The sequence below is a fragment of the Dendropsophus ebraccatus genome, chromosome 15, assembly GCF_027789765.1.
Source record: "Dendropsophus ebraccatus isolate aDenEbr1 chromosome 15, aDenEbr1.pat, whole genome shotgun sequence".
Taxonomy (NCBI): domain Eukaryota; kingdom Metazoa; phylum Chordata; class Amphibia; order Anura; family Hylidae; genus Dendropsophus; species Dendropsophus ebraccatus.
Window position 1 is genome coordinate 47,232,532 of NC_091468.1, and position 24,570 is coordinate 47,257,101.

Here is a 24,570-nt window from a genome sequence, read left to right on the forward strand (position 1 = left end):
GGGTATAACCGGCGGATCTGTTTTAATCTTTTAAATTATAGAAATGACGGCGTGTGTGGATTTGAGGATCTGTATCAGCCCACCAGTAAACATATGCTGCCCCTTCAATATCCAAGTTCTAGCACATTTAGAATGCTTACTATGAGTTTCACCATTCTTTGGCTTGTTATTTTTATAAGCATATCCTCAAACAATCTGGCAAGTCTTCATTATTAGACTATATGCAGGACACCTTGGACACTAAAGCATAAAATGGCACCAAGATGACTTTAATATTTTACCTTTCAGAGAGTTTAAGTGCTATGTCCACCATCACAACCATTCTTTTTACATTATTCTCTCTATGGTAATAGAAACAGACTGCAAATAAAGCCCTATATAGTCTGATCCTGCTTTCTACCGTGGTTCTTTCACACAAGCAGACAGTTGTTGAGCATTGATTGTGTATTTACAAGCTAAATGGCACTCACTGAAATGACCCTGTAGATGGGACAACTATTGTTTGAGCCGCCCCTCACTTATATCCTTGTTGGCATGCGACCCTGTTTATACAGGTGGATGTACTATGGACAAACAATGATATACAGGCTGGTGAACAAGTGGGTAAAATGGTCTTGACAAATTTATGCAAGAGAGTGGAGTGCGGCTGCAGGATCAGACTACATAAGGTCTTATTTGTAGTCTGTTACCATGGAGACAAAGATCTCGATAAGAGCAAGATTTACATAGGATATTACTAAAACTTACTGAAGTTTAGATTTTCCATTTTAGACCCATTCACATCATGTTTTACCCATATATATTGAATAAGTACATTGTCTGATGAAAGGCCAAAACTTGATGTGAATGGGGCCTTAGATTCAATGCTACAATTAAAGGGGAACTATTGCAGGTCAGACAAACCTAACCTGTTGATATGTTTCTACTGCACAGGAGACGCTGAGGAGGAAGGTATTTCTCTTACTTTCCTCTTTGGCACCATTCTGGTGCAGTTAGTCGTGTGCACCACGGCCTGTTGAGACAGTTAGGGGCACCTGGTTAGGAGCACTGCCCGCTCCTGTAGCACCAACCTGCCCCTAATCGCCCTGCCCCTTTCTAAGAATAATGAATTGAGCGGACCGGACAGGGGCGCTATGGGGGTAGGCAGTCCTCTAACAGGTGCCCCAGTGTTCCTAACGGTCTCACCAGATGGTGGAGCACACGACTAACTGCACCAAGGATGAAAGTAAGAGTCCCACCCTCTGCATCTCCTGTGCAACAGGGAAATATCAGTAGGTTAGATTCATATAACCTGCCGAAAGTTCCCCTTAAAGAAAATTAAATGGTTGCAAATATGGACACCCTCTATGAACATGAGAATGATAATCCAAGCAATAATTACGCAGGTGGGGATCAACTACAATCTCAAAATCTTTCTTAAAGGGGTAGTGCACAAAAAAAAAATTTTCTTTTAAATCAACTGCTGCCATGAAGTGCCAGAGATTTGTAATTTACTTCTTTTAAAAAATCTCAAGCCTTCCAGTACTTATCAGCTGCTGTGTGTCCAGCAGGAAGTGGTGTTTTCTTTCCTGTCTGACACAGTGCTCTCTGTTGCTTCCTCTGTCCATGTCAGGAACTGTCCAGAGAAGGAGCAAATCCCCATAGAAAACCTCTCCTGCTCTCCAGACTGGAAATAATACCACTTTCTGCTGGGCATACAGCAGCTGATAAGTACTGGAAGGCTTGAGATTTTTTAATAGAAGTAAATTACAAATCTCTGGCACTTCATGGCAACAGTTGATCTGAAAGAAAAAAATTTTTGGTGCACTACCCCTTTAACTGGAAGATCTGGCGGGGTTTTCTTGTGTCCTGCACACAACAATATTGTCCTCTTCCCTGTCCTGTGTGTAACTGGACTGAGAAAACAACAATGTGATGTTAAATGATGAGAAGCAACCCCAAAAGATCTCTACATCACAGGACTTCGTATAATAAGATTTTGTGAGGTATGCCCAAGCAAGAACAAAAAGTTTTAGTGCTTAAATGGGCACTGTCATTAAAAAAAGAACTTCTGACATGTCCTAAAGACATAAGTTTTGATTGGTTGGGTCTGGGTGTTCAGACCCTCACAATCACTAGAACCAGCAGGGAGAAGTGCTCACTAAACGCGTTCTCTCTCTGCATCTCAGCCACATACTGGTTCTAGTGATTTGTGGTAGTCGTTACAACCCGGCTACACCTGTACACCTGTACACCAAGGTACCTGTGGTTCTGCTGCTGCTGGACTCTCCATTTGTTTGTGATGCCTCAAGGACGTGTCAAAAGTTTTTTTTATTAAATGACAGGTACACTTTAAATGTAATTTGCTTTTTACATTACTCATTTTATAAAATTGCAAAAAAAGACTCACTTTTCTTTAGAATTTAACTCTCATCTGTTAGCATCCAGTTCTAAATGTTAATGTATTGGGGTATGTAATACTGTTTGTACAGGTAGTGGACTGGTGTTCCACCGTTTCACAACAGAGATGTCTAACAATTAAAAAAAAAAAAAAAAAAGAAAAGAAAAAAAAAATCTGCAAGGCAGAGTTGTGTGTTTATTATTTCTTTTTAAAAATGCTCACTATGTAAAATAAATGACTAGATGGGTTGAATGGTTTAGTCCTTAAAGTGTGCCAATACATTGACAGACACCCTTCATTTTCACTGGGTGGAGGAAAGAACCGATAATTTCAAGTACAAGCAATTTAAAGGAAGCAACCAATCACCATTTTCTTATTATGCCTGGAAGGGGGTCTGTTTGCTTGTTAATAATGTAAAAGTTTTAGTATCTACAACAATGGGATGTGTGTGAATAGTGAACCAAAGGTTACAAGCAATTAGATGGAGATAAGCTTTTTTTTTGTTAGTTTTATACTCACACATTTTTTTTCCTATTATTGAAAAGCATGCACTGTACGTAGGACGACCACTGTTTTAAGCAAGAAAATATTGGGCTTGCCATCAGCTTTCTTCAGTGAAGAACATTTTTAATTAAATAAAAGAGGTAACTGATGCTACAAATGAAGCAGAGCTGAATTTATCACTTAACCGGACCTCTACCGCACCACTAAACCAATATTAAAAAGAAGAAAGAAAAGGAATAAAAAAGTGATATCGAGAGAGAGAGAGAGAGAGAGAGAGAGAGAGAGAGAGAGAGAGAGAGAGAGAGAGAGAGAGAGAGAGAGAGAGAGAGAGAGAGAGAGAGAGAGAGAGAGAGAGAGAGAGAGAGATCTCCATGTATATCTATCTTGTGAGTGATCAATTCTCCATTGAAATACACTCCAGCCCACAGAGCCTCTGTTTACACCATTTGTGTTACACACCACTATACTCCAAATGTATAGCTTGGATATATGCAAATGTACGCTATACTGATGCATAAGTCATCTATGAATTTCAACATGCAGAAGTGTAGTGTACATTGTTCAAACCCAGGATGCCGACCCAGGATGCACCGCATTATTACAGTGAGAACCCAGACTAAAACCGTCTTAATTTTAAAGGATAAAGTAAAGTAAAGGAAAGTAAAGAAAAGCAGTATCAGCTCTGCTGCATCTGTGGCCAAGGCTCCATTCTGAGTTCTTCACATGAAGGAGGCCTCTGTCATTTGTAGTTCCTACATCTCTTATGATGTTTAGGCGATTGCTGAGGTACTAACTCCTGTTAAATGAGAAGGTCTGTAAAAACTCAATACCACTCTGGTCTCACAAATCCCTGTACAAACAGCATTAAATAGAAGGAGGTGGCAAGCAATCTTTGCTTTTTTTTTTCTTTTGCAAAAACAAAAAACGCAAGACCGATTTATCACCATACCTAAACCTAGATTTTTTAAATTTTTTCTTGGATATAGAAACAGGCTGTTTTTCAGAATAATGTAGACGTAATCTAAGCTCAGTCTGACATGTCAGCCATCCGGAATCCACAGTCTCAACGCCATCTGGCAAAGTAGATGAAAGTTATAAGTTGCAACAAACAACCCAAACAAGAGAATTTACAGTCAGCATAGAAATCGACATCAGTAGAATGGTCACCGATTGTTATTTTATATGTAACATGATGGTACTATGCACAAAACAAACTTTAGTGGGGTAACTATAGCTTGGCTTACCTTGCTTAGCATCTGTGTAGAGCTTAAATAAATCTTTCTGAGGGTCAGGCCACACAGAGCGGTTTTGTGGTTTATTTTCAGTAGAATTGTAGAGGACCTACAATGGAACTGCAGTAAAGCAGCAATGTGTGGCCTTACGCTTAGGCACTACCCAGGTATGGCCTGTGTATCACAAGTCATGAAATAGGAATAATATCATGCACATTATAGTGTATCTGTCATAAATAAACACTAGCCCCATAACATCTTACTATAGGTTATGATATACAGCCTGTGTACTAGCTGAAAATGTGCAAGGCCTTGGATAACGTGGACAATAAGTAGTCCTCTCCATTATGTGCATGAGCCCAGTAGTCCTGGATATTCATGAGAAGCAGAAGTACTCCGCCCACCAGCTGCTGATTGGCAGTTATCTATCAATATTCTGTATAGGCAGTCAGCTGTCAATCAGCAGCTGGAGGGTGGGGGGAGGGCTATGGCAAGAATTCTATTTTCCTGCATATTTGGAGAACTGCTGAACAAAATGATGTAAATTAGGGCCCTATTAATCCACCAGATTATCTAAGATTTTTTATGAGCCAAAGCCAGGAATGGACTATACACACAGAACAGGTAATAAAGGAAAGACTGAGATTTCTCCTCTTTTCAAATCCATTCCCGGCTTTGGCTAAAAAAAAAAAAATCTGTCAGATAATTTGTTGGTGTAATAGGGCCCTTAGGGTCCATTTACACAGAAAGATTACCTGACATATTATCTGCTAAAGATTTAAAGCCAAAGCCAGAGCCAGGATTGGATTTGAAGAGAAGAAATCTCAGGCTTTTACAACCTGATCTATGTTTATAGTCTGTTTCTGGCTTTGTCTTCACATCTTTGGCAAATAATCTGTCAGTCAGATAATCTTTCTGTGTAAAGGAACCTTAATACACTGATCTGTTGAGCATTTCTGTCACTTGTTTATGCTGCTCTCATTTAAGGTGGCATAAACCTAGTGACAGATTACCTTTAAATTCCAACCAGTTGATCTTTCTCTCCCCTAACATCTGACGAGGAGGAATTGTGGTCCTATCCACATTGGCTTCAGCTAACAATCCACTGTATACGGTCAACTTTACATAAAGTTTTTACATAAAGTTTTTACAGTGTAATGGATACCCTATCTATGAACAGGTAAGCAACCTGCCATTCAAACTTCAATTTTGGTGTTGTATAGTGAGTGTATGTAGTGTAACCTATTATATGTTCTTATCTCATGACATGTGCTACACAAACTGCACTGTAAAGGCATTGTAACTACACAGCTCTTTTTTTGCCCCTCTTTGTATGATTAGGTGTAGGGAAATAAAGGATGTGGTCACTGATGGATATGACCTAGAAGAGATGAAAAGGGGACGTAGGTAGCAGAAATAAACCCTTGAAAGTGACTATAAGCTGTGTAAGTAATGTAGAAGTGTCTACATCAGTGTTTCTCAACTCTAGACCTCACGTACCCCAATAAATCACGAATAAGAACTGTGTGAGGCAATTCCTGATGTGCAATAAGTATATATCACTTGTGCAACACCAAGAGATTCTGAAAAACATGACTTTTTGGGAGAACTTGAAAACTAGGGATAATGAGCTTACTTACTAGTTCCCTCATATCTGGTACATAAAGCTAGAATTACAATGCCATTCAGTGCTTATATAACAAAGCAAGCCAGGCTAAACCCAGACCATATAGGTTATGCAATGTGATTCAGTATGTATCCACATGTACCACACACTTAACTCTATTTACTATGAAAATAGATGCTTTTGTAAGGGAAACACAAAAAAATTGGGGGGGAATGTATCAACACTTTGGCAAAAAAAGAAAAAGGCAAAATTGCCGAAACCTATTTTGTGCAAAAAGAGGATTTTTTTCCCAGCTGTTTTTTGTAAAACTACACCAAAACCATTGGTAAATTCCCCCACTTGAGTTTCACCTGTGAAAACCACACTGCAGCTTGTTACTGGAACAAGTGAATACATCGTAATCCCAAAATATATATTTATATGATATAAACATATTTAAAATTCATAAAATTTGGACTACAACATTTGATGCAATGAAGGAGACCATGAGCAAGAAAGTGAATGGCGAGATCCTCCTAGCTCAGGATTATGAATGAGCTCACAGCCATCTAGTCCCCTGGCTGTCCTGCAGTAAGGCCCCAATCACATCATGTGAATGTATTCTGATGTATATCTTGGCACACCCATTTTATGGCCATTTACATTAACTGTAACCTAGTAGTGACTATGCTTGGTCTGTTTCCTTTTTTGGTTGCCTTGTAGGGCTCAAAAACCTGTTAAAATTAAAAAAACAAACAAACAAAAAAAAAAAAAACAACTCTATATAGATAAATTGAAGTCACTAGTGGACTAAATGCAATCTATTAAAATAAATTGAAGCACTGTGGGTTCTCCACAGTATATGTTGGAAAACTTTTCCAGCTATGTATGCCAGCAATATACCCCATGACACGAGTGGGGCCTGAAGCTGGATTCACACAAGCAGATTTTGCTGAAGTTTTTTTGAGGCAAAGTCAAAAGTATTAGGGTGCCTTCACAAGTACCTTATCGCAGCATCGAATTTGATTTGATGCTGTGAAATCCACTGCAATACTCTGTACTGTTAGAAGCTGCAGGGCCAACAAGCAACTACATTCCCTGTCAGCACTCCCGCTTGCTTCTCTGGCTACCGGGTCACTGCTGCCCTGCTCAGCCAATCAGTGGCTGCGGGGGACAGTGTGCTGATGCGGCTGAGCAGAACGTCTTACTCCGGAGGCGGATAAGCAAGCTGGAGGGCGGACAGGTAATGTAGTCACTTGTTAGTCTGGCAGATGCAGAGTTAAGTAGGCCATGGCTACATTCTTGCAGCGGAATGAAAATCCCCTATGAGAATGCAGAGACCATAGACCCTAACAGTACACAGAATCACAGCGGATTTAGCTGCGGAACTCGCTGTGTGAAATCTGCTGCGATACGTGTGAAGGAACCAATAAAAAGGAAAAAAAAAAAAAAAAAAAAACACAACATGAAATATTGCATTTTCTCTCCTTTGTAACCACCCCTGAGTTTGGATCAAAACACAAAAAATGCATGTGTGATTTTAGCCTAAATGCTGTTATGCATATTCATATTAAAGAGCTAATTTTTAACCCAAAATCAGAAAAATTCTAAACTTAAAAAGTAAAAGCCACATTAACATCATTTAAATAAATATATAAATACAAAGTAAATAATAAAAAGTAAGTAATAAAAGTAAAGAAAATGTATTGTTTAAGTTTTTTTATTACTGGAGTTGTTCCACAAATAAACCTATCAGATAATATTAAATGGGCACTGTCACTTTAAAAAGAACCCTTTTGAGATGTACCACCACCCAGACCCAAACTAGACAATGTATTATTGGACTTATGTACAGGATTTCACAAATTCTCACAAAACTAACATTATATAGTCATGAAGTCCCCCGTCATATAGTAGCAGGGGACAGATTCCCTTTCCCATTACTCTTGGCTAGAACACTAATATATTTCTCTTATTTGCAGTGATGCAGATAGTGTTGCCCTGCAATGGCCCATGCTGTCAATGACACAAGGATCCCAAAGAAACTTTCCAGTGAAATGAAGTTTACAGGATTTTTATTTGTCCACATTTATCTTTCAGGGACACCTGTTGTAAGAACAGGCCATGTTACATTGAGTACATATATAAAACCAGATATATAAGCCATGTGTAGCAATACATGTAATATACGGCCCTGCTGGGTTCACCCATGGGAGAGCCATTCTGTGTTAGTGGCTCCCTGCTCTAGCTTAAGGGATAAGCCCTAGAATATCCATAAACACCAACAGGCCACATGGATAGGAGATGCCTTCATAGGGCAACCCCTTAAGTGGTAGATGCAGTTTACACACTCAGAAGCTACAACACATATGTGATACACCCATGTGGGGCACTTACAGCATACCCACAGTGTCCCCTAGAAGTGTGCCCCCCCTCCAAGACCTGCACCTCTCGTGGCATCCTCGGCCACCTCCGGCCCGTTTGTGGCCATGAAAGGTGGTCGGGAAACAGTTAAGAGTAGAATCCACTGAGTGATACAAACAGCATAGTGTTACAGCGAAGGGTTATACCACTTGCACAACTCCCATTAAAGTCAGTGGGAGTAACGCAAATGGCATAAGGTGCCGCATTATTTTTAAGCTGTGACCAGATAGGAAAGACCTCAATCTGATGAAAGCCCATGTCCAGAGGTGGGACCTGCATCGAGGGGACATTTACTAACAGGCTACCCTGTGGATATGCCACTGGTTACCCAGATGGGAATACCCCTTTAACATACCTAAAAACAAATTCAAAATCTGTAGTGAAGTATTTTCAAACTAATAAAAGTAACACAGAACATTAAAAAAAGATACCATCTGAAATAAGTATATCTAATAACAATATGAAATAAACTAAAATGCATATTCGTGTACCAGAGAAAGAAAACCCTCCCAGAAAAAAAAAACATGAAGAAAGCAGCAAGCAGCCCAAATGTGGAAAATAGTGGAGAATTACATTCCTCTGATGGCTATTTTTATGGTGACCTGGTGATTTCCTGTCACCAGGGCTCAGGGATACGACTACATATATTTCAAAGGGAAACTAAATTGATGTACTAAAAACACCACAAAAAAGCCATATAAAATACAACACTGCCACTTATCACTTTGTAAGCTCCTGGATAGAAAAGAACCCTTCCCACCTTCACCAAGCTGCCCCTAACCCCCAGAAAACACAGCCAAAACCCGAAACCTCAGACATTACACACATAGCTGTAAGAGAAGACCCCATTTCCGTTTGGTTTATAAGAGAAGCCGATCAAGTGTTCTGTCCTTTAACAATGCTATTTTGTATGTACCAAGGAATTATAGAGTAATACAAATAACTACACATAATATTAAAAAAAAAAAAAAAAAAAAGTGTGTGAAATAATGTTCTTTCTCCATTACCACCATGGCAGCACTTGTCCTTAGCTTCTCCATGCCTCAAAATACAAAGCAAGGTTAATACTACGACAAAAAGAAAGTTTTACTTACTATGGATTCCAAATTCTCCATCGTCAATGTGCAACTCCTCTTCTGTACAAAGTTAAAAAAAAGGGGGAAAACATTATTAAAAATTCCCATATTTTTGTCTAATTTCATAATCAAACATTTTATGCCCAACACTTTACTACTTCAGTTTAGTTGTATGAGCTGGATTTCTGCTGTCTCCACAAATGCTTGTTTTGTCTGTCATTTAGGGGTTGTCCAGCATTAGAAAAGCGTAGGTGTGTGTGGTCTGGAGATACAGTGATGGTATAAAAATAAAACAAGAAATGAAAGCCAATACTTACCTACCCCAATCCCCCCACTCTGCTGTTCTCATGGCTGCCGATTTCTGCTATTTCAAGGTTCGGTGGAGAAACGCATCAATGGAACCAGGAAAAAGCGGTGACAAGCAGGGACCAGGAACCATCACAGCAGCAGCTGTGGAGGATCAGGGTCTTCACTGACACCGGCCGTTCTGTGACAATGCCAGGTAACAGAACGGCCAGGTCATACAGCGTGTGAACCCGGCTTTAGGGTGTGTTCACACGTACAGGATCCACAGATTTCATGCTGCGTTCATTTATTTAGTTACATTGATATCTGTGTCATCAAATCAACTGTGGATCCTGCACGCAACCTTAATCTGCAGCAGCCGGGTCAATGAGGTGTGGCCTCGAGCTTCTGTGCCATGGGCCACGCATCATTGATTCGGCTGCTGCAGATCAAGGCTATGTCCACACCACACACTTTATGAAAATAATGCCCATAGTTTTCAGTTTACATACCGGACGTTCTTTTCATATGATTTGTACTGAAGTCAATGCAAACAACAGTCGTTGTTACACACAATGTATTGTTGTCCATAGACTTCAACGCAATTTTAATTTAAAACAACGGCCACTGTTTAGGGTGCCAAATAACGTCCTTTTTTATAGGGGGTTGGGGGGTGGGGGTTTCTTTAAATAATCCTACGATTAATATAACAGTCAATCCATCACTTTTTTTTTGGTAATGTTTTCTACTTTGTATCCTTACATTATTACTATAAGAATAACAACAACTTTTAATCGGCAAGAGTTTGAAAGTTGCACAATGTCTGTCTAGTTCTGCCTTCTATCTTCTATATTTAAGGGTCTATTTTCAGCAATCAGCAACTTGGAGTTTCAAAGAACAGACTGTTTTCTTCTTTGTGTCCTGAAAACATGGGGATTGGACTTCTATTCTATTCACATACATTAAAGGGGTAGTGCGGTGTTTAATATTTATTCACTAAATAACACACATTACAAAGTTGTACAACTTTGTAATGTGTGTTATTTAAGTGAATGGCCCCTTTCCCCAAAGATGACGTTGTCGACACAAGATGGCGTCGGGGGTCGACAGCGAATACATAAGTATACCGCACCACACTTCGGGGGTGGGGGGGGGGGAAACACTGGGAAGTGGGCCATTGTATAACTTTGTAATGTGTGTTATTTAGTGACTAAATAGTAAACGCCGCACTGCCCCTTTAAGGCCAAAAGCACACTAGATAGACTTGCTGCAGAATATCCATGCTGAAATGCCAGCAAAAAAGATGCTTACCTGAGACCTTATCTACACACAGCGAAAATTTCCCTTACTGACACTAAGCTGCCATGCACCTTTACGTCTGTAGCATTTGCATGACTTGTCATGAATTCCCCCACTGAAATTTAGTAGGGAAAGTAATATCTGCAGCATTTATAAAATCCACACGGATTTCCTACTAAATATGTCTGCAGTAAATCGGTTTAGGGTATGTTCATACTGAGCAAATGTGGTGGAATGTGTCAATTTCTTGCGCAGAGAGCGGCGGTGCACGAGTCCTCACATAGAGAAGCAGTGACACACTGAAGGCGGGATTCCGCCACATTTGCTCAGTGTGAACATAGCCTTAGTGTGCATTTACCCCAAAGCTTCTAAGCTGCTAAAAACTGTACTGTCTTCAATGTTTTAATGTCCTAGTGTTGTTCAACACCTGATTTGGTGAAGTATGGCATACAGAGAACAAGAGAGGAAACAACACCCTACAGGTCTTTGGTGTATTTGACCTTAAGTGAAATTAAATAAAATCTACAGAACCATGAAGTGCGATGTGCCAAAATATTAATTTTCTGAATGTATCCATTTTATTGTGGCAGGTGATCATACCTAAAGGCTTTATTGATCGTGGCTGCAGATGAGTCTCCCACTTGTGAACTATGACTTGGCATGACTCGCCTTTATTCTGCAAATTAAAAGCGCATTGATTAAACTTTCCATATACCTGTACTCCATCTTAACTCCTGAGACATGATGTCTGGGATAGCCGCAGCAGGGCTGTACGGTAACTACTTATGGTAAATACAGTCACAAGGATTTCATAGTCGCTGTGTGAACTCATTTATATTAAAAACATTTTTACACATCCAAAGTTTTGGTCAGTTGAGCTCTGGCCGTTCAGACCATTCTTTATTGTCAGAATGAGAGAGAAGCACTCGGCTAATTCTTTCTCTTCCCGGCTCACCTGTCCCTGCACGTAGCAGATTCTATAGTAACTCAACAAAGCCTGTTCTGAGCAGCAGCCAGTAAGGCTGAAAGAAGAGTTTAGTCAAGCACTTCTGACAACTGGCAAGGATCTGACCCTGACCAATCAAACTTTTGGAATGTGAAAAGTTTTTTTTTGTGTTAAGTGACAAGGACACTTTAAAGAGTACTGGCAGACTGACAAATGCTTGTACAAGCTCCACACAAGGAAATCTCCATGACGTAGAGAAGAGAGCCACTACACAGCATACGACAGAGGAGCTTCCCCCACTCTGGACCTTCCTCTATACAGCTGATCAAACACTAAGGATCAGAAGCTCCACTCTGGCAGGTCAAAAAAAAAAAAAATCTATGAAATACATTGACGACCATTTAATTGAATGCAATATTACATTTAATACTACAATGTATGGTTGGATGCAATTTCCTTCCAGAAGGGCATAAATGTGTGAGATAACCCATTTACACAGATTTAGTTGACAGATATTCACATGAACTTTATATAGGCACTGTCAATAAGGGGAAAAAATTAAATAAAAAAAAACTTTAGAGATTTGTCAAAAGTTTTGATCAACTGGGACCCCTGACTGATTAGGAGAATGAACTGGGAGAAGCACATAGTAGCCCATTTCACATCCCAGCGTGCATTGATCTCTGTCCAGGCAGCTCCACTGTTGGTCTATGGTGCAGCTGGATGGAGATGACTGGCAGCGTCTCTTCTAAACTAGGAATGTTTCGGCTATAAAACCCCTAAGAACCCTTGATTGAGAAGAGGAGAGGCTGGAAAATATTACTAAAGGGGTATTCCAGGGAAAAACAACTTTTAGGGCAAAGTAGGAGACAGTGGGGTCTGACCTCTGTACCCTTAAAGCACCCCCCCCCCCCCCTGAGCAATCTCTGTATCTTTTTTTCCCCTAGAACACCTCTTTAAAGTTTAGTCTTAAGACTGAAAATCCAACACAAATAAAACACAAACATAAAAAAAGACTAACAATATGAATAATACAACATTGAAATGAATAAAACAGCAACATACCTGTGGCTCCAGAAAAGTTCCCTTGAAATAGCGATACCATATTTTGACCCCTCTGGGGAGTGTAACATTTGTTTTCCAGATCATACTGATGAGAACAAGAGCAGATAAATAATATTACTATAGATCAAAGTCTATAAAAAGTGTAATGAAAGCTCTAAGACAGATAAACAATCATCACAACACGTGTTCCCTCATACCAAGAAGTGCACCAAGTCTAACATTGTTGGGATAAATAAAGAGCAATTTTTTATGCACTTTATTTGCTTCTAAAAATCCTAAAGCACTCTCCCTTTTGCAGATGCTACACAACCTTTACCAATGCCACATCCTTCTCTCAGCCAGATCCAAACTGCTAAAACACCTCATACAGCATATGAGCAAGTTTTTTGGTGCAAAGTATAGCAGAATTTTGCCTACTGAAGAAAGTCACATTATATTGGCTCCATAAGAATCTAAAAAGCAGTATCAGTCTCTATCCCATGCTGTACTTTACCAATATACTCCCCTAGAGGCAGTGCTTCTTGGGTCTAAGCTATCAATTATATGGATAATCTGTCATTACTTACCAATCATTGGCATCAGGTTGTAAGATGACAGCATTTTGGGGTTTCCAGGCTCCTAAAGTATCACAACTCCCACAGACTGCAATGACTTCATCTGGAGGAGAAAAAAAAAAAGTTGTCTTTATTTTTATGGTTTATACTCATATGTGTTCAGTATCAAAATGGAACAAACTACAGCACAGGGTTATGTAGGCCGGCACAATTAAAACCAATGATAATGACTACTGAGTATAGTTCTGTAACAAGCAGGAAATTAGGGATTATGTTGAGGCAGAGGCTGCAATAGCTAATTTAATGGCTCTCTCCCTTCAGCAACACTTTAGCTTCTCTATTGGCAGCAATAACTCCCGGGAGAAGAAACCACCATATAGCTATAAGAGAATAAAGACACTAGCATTTTTCTCTTGTGGGAATAATACCTCTAATAATAAAGCATGAATGTATACAGGGCATTATCTGCGCTGCAGGTTTGCAATGGCTCATAACAATACCTTTTGGGGGAGACAGATCTCTTTATGGCTGCTCTGCAATATTACATAAGTAGTGACAAATTTTGGTAATGTATAGTACATTAGGGAATTTCAAAATAGTAGTTACCCTTTCAGAAATTGTAATCGGCGGGGTCTGGTTCCCACGCTCTGCACCATTCTCTTCCCAAGCACTGGCCCGGCGCCCCCCAGTGTGACAATGTCCCCTCCACTCTGTGGTGCAGCCCTGTTGATTCTAATGGAGGCGTCTTAACAGAGGGGAAGGGATACTGTCATACTGGAGGGGTGCCGGGACGTTGCACAGGAAGAGAGCTGCGACAAGTGCATGAAGCAGGCAGCCCATCAAAAAAAAAAAAAAAAAAAAAAAGAACTATGCCACTGGGATGCCCCGCTGGAACCGACCAGGTAATGTTAAAAAAAAAAGTGCTTTAACGATCCAGAAATCTAGGTTGATAAAATGTCATAACACATAGAAAATGGGGGCTTACTCTGGACACGGAGAAGGATGCGTTCGTATGGGTGCACTGGGATGCTTGGATTGAATTAGATACTCCTGAAATTTGGTCTACAACATAGCATGCATAAGGCTATAATGGCACTTTACTGTAACCCGTCTGCATCTGTCTATACCTCTCTAAAAAGTTCCATATTACAAACGGCACCAGGTAGGGGTGCCCATTATCACCGCTCATTTTTGCTATGGTAACGGAACCCCTAGCCCATTGCATAAGCACATCCCTAACAACAGGGAGTAACATAGGTGAATCAGAACATCTCACAGGCCTATTTGTGGACAGTAGCACTATGTCATCTTGTGCCTCAAGGATCTGTGAGCGAGAGAATCTAAAAAAAAAACAAAGACAAAAAACACTGGGGGAGATTTATTAAAACTCCTGTTCAGTTGGTACCTAACACCCCATCGAATCTCATAAACCTACCCCACTGCTTCTAATGTTTGTTGGAGGTGTCACTCTAATGTAGGAACACTAATGCAAATTTGGTGGGATTGCTGCACAATGAAAACCCTTTGGCTGCAAATATACAAGGTATTATTACAGTAGAGTGGGCTTCCCCCTGCCCTGGGGTCCTGAGGTGGCCTTACTGCATCACAATTTACATTCACTTCCCAACCCTGAAATAGAATTTGTGGTTCATGTGTTAACTGTATCCAAAGCTAGAATTGCTGCACACTGGAAAAGTGATAACACTGCCAAATCTATCAGAAACACTAAATATAGTACAACATAGCTGTGTTATGGAACAAATCATAGCCAGTAGATTTGATCGAGTGCCCAAAATCACAAGCACCTGGAGCAAATGGCTAGACTACAAAAATTACATTCAGAATGGTCAGTCCGAGTTGTGCATTAAAGGGAACCAATCACTTAAAAAAAACGGCTGTAACGCTATGGGAATGTGCTGTAGCAGCACCCAGCACATTTCCCAAAAATGCTTCTACACCCCCCGTCCCTGGAGTGTACAGCCCGAAAACTTACTTTATAAACTTGGCGCCCTATATGTAAATTGCACCCAAGTAGTCGCAGTGGGCGGTGAGCTGTGGCAAGTAGTGACGGTCCCTGGGCATTCTGGAGTGGTAATCACGCCCCTCTGGGCGTGATTAGCCTGCATAATTGTGGCGACGTCACCGAGAGGCGTGCTGTCCCCAACGTCAGCACGCCTACATTCTTTCTGTGCCGCTCATGCGCAGTACAGCGGGTCCGGTCTGCACAGTCTGCGCAGGTGCAGAAAGCCTCAAACTCATTGCCGGACCTCCAGCAATGAGTTTGAGGCTTTCTGCACCTGCGCAGTACGGGACAGCACGCCTCTCGGTGACGTCGCCACAATTATGCAGGCTAATCACTCCCAGAGGGGCGTGATTACCATTCCAGAACGCCCAGGGACCGTGACTACTTGCCGCAGCTCACCGCCCACCGTGACTACTCAGGGCAATTTACATACAGGGCGCCAAGTTTATAAAGTAAGTTTTCGGGCTGTACACTCCAAGGACGGGGGGTGTAGAAGCATGTTTGGGAAGTGTGCTGGGTGCTGCTACAGCACATTCCCATAGCGTTATAGCTGTTTTTAAAGCGATTGGTTCCCTTTAAAGGGGTTGTCCAGCAAAAATCTTTTTCTTTTAAATCAACAGGTGTCAAAAAGTTATAAAGATTTGTAATTTACTTCTATTAGAAAAAACTAAAGTCTTCCCATACTTATCAGCTGCTGTATGTCATGCAGGAAATTTTTTATTTTCAGTCTGACACAGTGCTCTCTGCTGACATCTCTGGCCGAGACAGGAACTGTCCAGAGCAGGAGAGGTTTCTATGGGGATTCATATAAAACCGAGAGAGTTCCTGTCTCGGCCAGAGATGTCAGCAGAGAGCACTGTGTCAGACTGAAAATAAAACATTTCCTGTAGCTGATAAGTATAGGAAGACTTGAGATTTTTTTTATAGAAATAAATTACAAATCTATAGAACTTTCTGATCTCAGTTGATTTCTTAAAGAAAGATTTACGCTTGACAACCCCTTTAAGGTATGCTCTACCACCTTAACCCTGTGGTGCATGACTGCAGGATACCAATGTACTTCCTTCATTATGATTGGCTGTATTACTTCACAAACCTTATATTTGTATTTGGAGCAAGGTATTTTGCTAAATTTTTTTTTGTTTTGCATTCAGCATTAAAGTTTTTTTTTTTTTTAATTGTTAAAGGGTAAAAAAAGTCAATATATCTTTACAGCAGTAAGAGCTCCAAATGCCACATATAGACAGTGAAGGGATTTATAATGGAATCAATGCAAACTAGGTAAAGTGTGTAGCCCCTGTACAGATTGTGCATCTTAAGCTGTCACAACCTGCATATACTGTATATTGCAAACTGTGGCAACCAGATGTTGCGTTCAGGCTGAGAAAGAATGGAGAGATGTCTGGGAAAGTTACAGAAACTCTCCAAAAAGAGTAAACAAAGGAAGCTGTGCAAACTCATATCTTGTGAATATTTCCTAAATGTCACGGATGGGAATACCCCTTTAAGGGTTTACATTATAAATGTATGATCAGCAGGGCTACATGCTGGAATCCTGACAATTCTGAAAATAAAGGATGTAGTGTTTATACCCATTTTTTATATGCAATATAAATGCATAAAAATAGAGATATACAGTATATATATATATATATATTCTTTATTTATGCATTATGGACCCTTATAGTCTTTTATAGGGAGATCATATTGCATTGACAGCTGATGATATACATGACTCCAGTAAACAGTATACTGCAACTTTGAGATTTGTTAGTATATATTTAGGGGAATGTTTTATAAGGTCACAAGCAAAACAGCGCTAGTGTCGGCATAATGATATTCAGAAACACTACCTAGTCTGCTGCCAAAATACACAGGGTTAAGAAGAGAGAGTCTTATACTAGTCAGGGCATTGCACTATATGCCACAAGAAAGAAATAATGTCTTCCAGCGAAACGGTTTATTGATATTCTAAGAGCTAAGGAGTCACCAGCCGCTCCCTTCCCTTAGAGCATTATCAGGGAAGACCGCAGAACACATGTCCGTGCCAGCGAAATGGATGCGGATAGAGAAAATCGTTATTCTGCCAGTCTATATATAAGAGGATAGGTATAGTCACTCAGAATGATGGCTAGTTCTGGATTTTACCGCATTTGGGTACCCCTGTAGATTTTTATACTGGAGTATTAGGAGCTGCTAAGGAGGTTATGTGAGGTGTCTCTACTTGGCATGCAGAAGGCTGAGTCACAGAACAAGCTGGTGTCTGGCCCCACTTCACTTCTCAGAATTACAGCTTACATAATATATAAAAAGTAGTAAAAACAAAAGATTCCATACCAACCAAAGACAAACCAAATACGCAATCTTATGTAATAAACAATTAACTCAAAGTCAGGTATCAATGCTACAAGATCAGCAGGAAACGTGCCAACCCCCCCGATTCTCTTATCATGGCTAGAAATGCCGGTCTAGGTCAGTCTGCGTCCTGATGACATCGCAGTTTATCCAAGAACTGATAAAGCTGTGCCAAGGAGTACAGAACTGCAAGAAACCAGCTGAAGGCACACAGATAATGCTGGATCGTGACGGTGCAAATAGCCCAGTGTCTATGGTAACAGACGACTAACAGAACTAAGGGTCACTTATCAGGCACTACTGGCATTTCCAGGCAAGAACCCTTCTGACAAAGAACTTGTGCTGGCAAGAAAAGTAATCAGCTCTGGTGACGTAACATCAAGGCTTAAAGGGAAACGGTCAGCTACAACACGTCCCAACTTACTTATATGGCTACATAGCTAGGTAAGCAGGTTAGGACTTTTTTTCCCCCTAGTTTCCCTTTAAAGGGGTTTTTTTCAGGACTAGGAAAACATAGCTGCCTTCTTCCAGAAACAGCACAATCACCTTTCTTAGTTCGTGTGTGGTATTGCAGCGCAGTTCCATTAAAGTGAATGGAGCAGAGTTGTAATACCGCACACAACCTGAGGAAGAGATTAGCACTGTTTTAAGTCACCATTGTTATGTCTCAATTACTAGGCTGGGGCATTAAACAGCATGCCTGGTGCGGTGTGTTCCTTGTTTGTAATAATTGAATATTGCTACGTTTACACAGAATGAAAAAAATCGTTCATTGTGATCTTTCAACATGTTCAAATCGTTGTTGGTCATTCGCTAAAAATTCGCAGATCCCTTTGTATAAACAGTCTTTCACCGATTTACCCTGTGTTTTAAGATCGCTTAAGACGATCTCAAACGATCGCATCAACGAATTTTCCAAACGATATTTCGTTCCGTCTTAGATGCTGCACATTTGATAAATCCTTGCGTCCTCTTTCTGCTATAAAATCGCTTCATTTTAACAGTACATAGTGTCAGCTAGGTGGAGCTAAATAAAAGTTGGGCCCTCTCCCCAGCCGGGAGATAAGACCCAACTGCCGTGAGGCCCCGCCCAGGTGACACTGTCCAACAATGAAATGAAGTGAGGGTAAGGGGGGAATTACAGTATCCCTTTAAAGTGCTAAGAGTAAATTGCTTTCATGGTTACAGATCCTGACACTACAAATCACAGCATGTCTAAGACCCTTCCACCTCTATTCTCTGCCAAGCCCAACAGCATACTGGGACCAATAAGAAATATATCAAGACGGTCAAAATTCCTTTGAAATAAATCTATTAGTTGAGGTGAAATTGGGGACTCTTCTTAGCAACGTGTCACTCTTCACATCTGGACGTTTTAGCAACATTAAGTTTATCTATTTTAGGACACAGCTGTAACAAACGTCACTGAAGGCTGAAGACATAGTCCATTAAGAGAACTGGGACTGCCAGTACTCAACTACCAAGCGATGACACCGAAAAAGAGAACAACGTGACGCAACATGATGACCGCTCATTTCTAAACAATAGTGCAAAGAAGAAAAAAGTACAGCTAAGACTCTGTTCACATTTGTTATAGGGTCTGTCTGGAGCCTCATATTTAAAGAGACTCTGTCAGCAGGTTTAGGCAGTCCTATCACAGCGAGTGGGGAACGAGGAGCAAATGAGCGCTGACAGTGCTTGTTTGCTTCTCTCCATCGCCACGTGTAATAGGGGCTTAAAGTGTCACTGTCGTGAATTTTTTTTTTTGCAGAAATCAATAGTCCAGGCGATTTTAAGAAACTTTGTAATTGGGTTTATTATCCGAAAAATGCATTTTTATCATGAAAAAGCAGTTTGAAGCTCTCCCCCCTGTCTTCATTGTTCTCCTATGGAGAGAGCTAAAGAAAAGACCAAAACAGGACAACAAAGAGTTAATCTACAAATCCCTCACCCGTTATCTGTTCTGACCATCACCAGTGACCTGTCTGAGCTCAGATTACAGCTGTCACCCAGCTCCGTGCCTGTAATCCTCTGTTATCTGCTTTCTGCTGCCGGCTAACTCCCTCCTTCCTCCTCCCCCCTCCCCTCTCCCTAGAACAGACAGGGGACGTCTCCTGCAACAAGTCACAATTTTCAGATTTTTCAGAGTGGATGAAAAAGAGGAAGGAGGGGGGGACCTGGGAAAAGGCTTTTTACATGCAGATAATGGCAGATTTGGCTAATAAACCCAATTACAAAGTTTCTTAAAATCGCCTGGACTATTGATTTCTGCAAAAAAAAAAATACGACAGTGACTCTTTAAGGGAAGCATAAAGTAGTGACAGAGAAGCTGAACAGAATGATGTATCACTTACATTGTTGTGTGCAGCTGATCCAGACATATCCTTCTGAATAACATGGACAATAAGTAGTCCTCTCCATTATGTACATGAGCCCAGTAGTCCTGGATATTCATGAGAAACAGAAAACTCCGCCCACCAGCTGATGATTGGCAGTTATCTATCCATGCTATGTACAGGCAGTCACCTGTCAATCAACATCTGGAGGGCGGGAAAGGGGTGCAGCAGGAATCCTGTTCCCCGGCATATTAGGAGAACGGCTGAACAGAATGATGTAAGTAATACACCGATCTGTTAAGCATTTCTATCACTAGTTTATGCTGCTCTTATTTAAGGTGTAATATATCTAGTGACAGATTCCCTTGGATGATATTGGTGTCCGTCATTTAAAGGAGAAGTCCGGCGAAATTTTTTATTGAAGTATTGTATTGCCCCCCAAAAGTTATACAAATCACCAATATACACTTATTACGGAAAATGCTTATAAGGGTACAAACCCACTTGACGTATTTGCTGCGTGAATCAGTCTTAAAAATAAGCAGGCAAAACGCAGGTTGGCTTTATACAATTGTTCTGTGTTAAAATACGCAATTGCGTATTTTTGAAGCATGAAGCTACATGCGTTTTTCGCACAGGTTGTTAACAACTGATGCTTTGCTAACAACAAGCTTCATGCTTCAAAAATACGCAATTGCGTATTTTAACGCAGAACAATCGTATAAAGCCAACCTGCGTTTTGCCTGCTTATTTTTAAGACCGATTCACGCAGCAAATACGTCAAGTGGGTTTGTACCCTAAATGTTTTTTCCCCCTGCACTTACTACTGCATAATGGCTTCACTTCCTGGATAACATGGTGATGTCACGACCCGACTCCCAGAGCTGTGCGGGCTGTGGCTGCTGGAGAGGATGCTCAGTGTCCCTCCAGTGCCCTGTGTCCCTCAGTGTCCCCTTGCCATCATCCTCTCCAGCAGCCACAGCCCGCACAGCTCTGGGAGTCGGGTCGTGACATCACCATGTTATCCAGGAAGTGACATCACCATGTTATCCAGGAAGTGACGCCTTGATGCAGTAGTACGTGCAGGGAAAAAAAGCACTTTATATGCATTTCCCGTAATAAGTGTATATTGGTGATTTGTATAACTTTTGGGGGACAATACAATACTTTAATAACAATTTTCGCCGGACTTTTCCTTTAACAGAATCAGCACTCCATCACTTTCATTTTTCCACTCTTGTAATGAAAAAAAAAAAAAAAATTATATTATATATATATATATATATTATATATATATATATATATATATATATATATATATATTAGATGATAGAGTTATGAACAGAGCCTATCGCGACTAAGCCTAGCGCACAGGTGTCAAACTCCCGACCTTCCATCTGCTGCAAAACTACAATTCCCATAATGGCTGGAGCTAAAGCTTTGGTTGTCCAGGCTTGTTGGGAATTGTAATGTTGCAACAGCCACGACTTTTACACCCTTGGCCAAGGGTGTGTTCACCTCATCTTATGCTTCAGCAGATGTCCTTGGGAATATTCCCTAATGTATGATCTGACCGAAGAGTCAGGCAAATGTAAGTATACAGTGGCCTACAGCATCCACTTTCACTGTATAAAAAAAACAAAAACTCCTGGCATACACTGGGTGCATAGGGTCTATAGATTTGATTAATGTGTTCCAGAAGATTTGCTGACACACACGCTGACTGCAGAGTGGGAGACCCTCGACTGCCCCCTAAGATTACCACAACACAGGACACGCGCTCAGACTGGGCCCAGTGCTTCGCTCACACTGGTAACGCCAGGAACCACAGGGTCACATCTCAGTATGACCTACTTCAATTAAACAGAAGATATTTTCCTAAGTAGTGTATCTTGCATGCGGCTGAAGAAAAGTCCACACCACTCTACAGTTGCCATACTATTCGTTCATTGGAATAGGCTGCATATGGATTATTTTTATATTGTCATGGTGATCTAAGCTCCATGGGTCACACAGCCAGCAGATCAGGTTTGGTTACAGGCTTCTTTTCTCTCTAGCGCTTGTTTACTAGAAGAGAAAATATCACTGGTTAAATATATCCGCAGCTGACTACTGAAGGCAAACAGGAAAGAATTAGCATTTGTCCTATTTGGTGACCTTATCTAAATTGTGGATGGTAGCAAAACAAAGGCATGACCGAAAATGTATCCTAAGCTGGCTATACATCCAAGATTCCAAGATCAACGGCCGCCTGATTTCTATTCAGCCAAAAGCCATGTACCCCAAAAACTGTGCAAGACAGAAAACACCCCCATGCAGTGAAAAGTCCAGCACTTTCTGCAATTCAATTTTTTCAGTCCATTAAAGCCAATGTTGCATGGTGGTTCCCCCATAGACCAAGGGTCAAACAGCCCAGAAGTGTGTTACATGCAGGGGCTCACAATGTTACATTCATTTTAATGGACTGAATAAAATATTGAACAATTGCTGGACTTTCCATGACAAGTCAGCACACTAAAACTGTTCACCATTTATTGTTTTGTTTTTTTTAATTAGAAGCCTTGAAATAGATAGACAGACAGACAGATTTGGGTCCCTCCAGGAACATCCATCTATCTATCGAACAGTCACTCTCAGTGGATATGGGTGCCAAGACGTAGACACATTTTTAGGAGCGTTACATAAAAATAAGGATGTGAAGTATGGGTGGGGGTTTCTGCTCAACTAAGTCAGCAAAGTAACAGTAAAAAGAGTCTGGTTCAGCACTTTACAGAAGGTCGGGCTGGAGGCGACGCTCTGCACTTAGGTCATCAGATGACACAAATGAATTTCCAGTAATGAGACAACAAATATGGGCAGTATATGGCACAATTAATCACAGTTAATCTGGTCACATACGCTTCTGAAGATTATAATACCATTTGTATATGCATGGGGTTTTGTATGCTACAGCTTGTCAGCTATATGATAAAGTTCGTAACACCAGCTTTATTTTCTGCAGAATAGCCTTATAAGAGCTATTTGCACCAAGACCTTCATTTCCACACTCTCAGAAGGACATTTCGGCCCAAGGACAAAAAGCCCTGATGGCGAATGGGAACAAAAGTCACAATACTTGACTAATTTTGACTTAGATTTAGAAGACTACAGAATATAATAAGGCGGTAAGCTTCCAGCTAAAATACCTACAAGGCTGTTCACGTACTGACCAAGTACAGCCTGACTGTGTATTACAGTGCCATAAAGACTATATAGTGACCCGCTATATGTACGGAGCCATTTGCCACCAGAAGCATGCCAGTAAGTGGGTTATGGTGGGTGTAAAAACAAAGTCTCAGAGATGTGCCTAATCTATAAACAGCCCCGTAACAACCCCCTATAAAAAAAATAAAATAAAGGAATACATCTCAGCTTTCCATCAGAGGCATACAGCGGAGTCCTCCAGAGGTATAAACTGACTGAAGCTGAAACCATAACAGTAAATTAGGAAACGGATCTTGAAGGTGTAGTCCCATCTGGGACATGTATAGCATATGCACAGGATTGGCGTTAATGGAATTATAGAAATCAAGCTATGTTTTTATGCAACTCAAGTCAATCGGAGTTATGACAACTGTGTAAATCACCCCATTGGTTGGCTATTTATGACTTCCCAACATCTCCCCATGCTGCAACCAGGACAGATGGGACAGAAGGGACCCTAGAAACGGGAACCGCATCCATCAGATATTTAAGACCTATTCTGCAGATATGCCAACAAAGTCTAAATGAGAATACTGTACCTCTTTAGGTAAATGCAAAAGTTCACTTAAAGTAGCATTAGCCAGCGCTGATCACACCACTCATCTACTGCAGCATGCCTATCCAGCCAGATTACCATAGGCGATATAGTGTCAGCCATCTATATTGGGAGCAAGAATGAATCAGCCTGATGCACACCTATTATTGTTTTAGTTGTTTATCTATGAAAGCTGAATAGTTACATAGTGATCTATAGTTACTGCTTGTACAAGCACCAGGTGTTAAAAAAGATGAGAAACTATATTTATTTTATATGTTTCACAAATGTACACAAGCACGGTGACCCAAATCAGTTCACGAGATCAGAAACGCAGTCGTACCAGGACTTGACTTATGTGCATGTAACACTACACACGCGTAAAACGGGTTAGCAAGAAGCTATTGATGTAACATATGGAGAAGGGCGTCCTCTCTTCCGGACCCCAGCTGTAGAAACAGCAAGGATTTTTTTTGTGCAGTACATTATATTCACTTCACTAGTCCTCTGTCATTCCTATGGTTGCCCCCACTAGTCTCGGTTTACTGTTACCTTTTTACTGCGAGCGTTGCAGTCACATGTGCTGACACATCATTGCCGGAGGTGCAGAGACCGAGACCCTCAGCACGGGAGTAGCAGGAGCAAAATGAATCAGCTCTTGGAATCTACTGCAGATTCAGGACCGAACTAGCTGCATTATTATCCAG

General features: G+C 40.8%; 1 protein-coding gene across 5 annotated transcripts in view; it reads right to left on the bottom strand.

Moving 5' to 3' along the window:
- The window catches only part of GPCPD1 (glycerophosphocholine phosphodiesterase 1), a 53,309-nt gene that overhangs the window by 25,496 nt on the left and 3,243 nt on the right, over positions 1 to 24,570 (bottom strand). For 2 of the 5 annotated variants that reach the window (XM_069955357.1, XM_069955358.1), the window contains exons 3-7: positions 13,384 to 13,474; positions 12,818 to 12,902; positions 11,407 to 11,482; positions 9,241 to 9,282; positions 3,834 to 3,957 (exon numbers count right to left, since the gene is read on the bottom strand). In XM_069955357.1, the coding sequence (XP_069811458.1) occupies positions 3,834 to 3,957; positions 9,241 to 9,282; positions 11,407 to 11,482; positions 12,818 to 12,902; positions 13,384 to 13,474 (418 nt within the window). Of the gene's footprint in view, positions 1 to 3,833; positions 3,958 to 9,240; positions 9,283 to 11,406; positions 11,483 to 12,817; positions 12,903 to 13,383; positions 13,475 to 21,939; positions 22,153 to 23,867; positions 23,987 to 24,570 lie in introns of all 5 variants that reach the window. The other 3 variants (XM_069955359.1, XM_069955361.1, XM_069955360.1) reach the window with 3 other exon arrangements.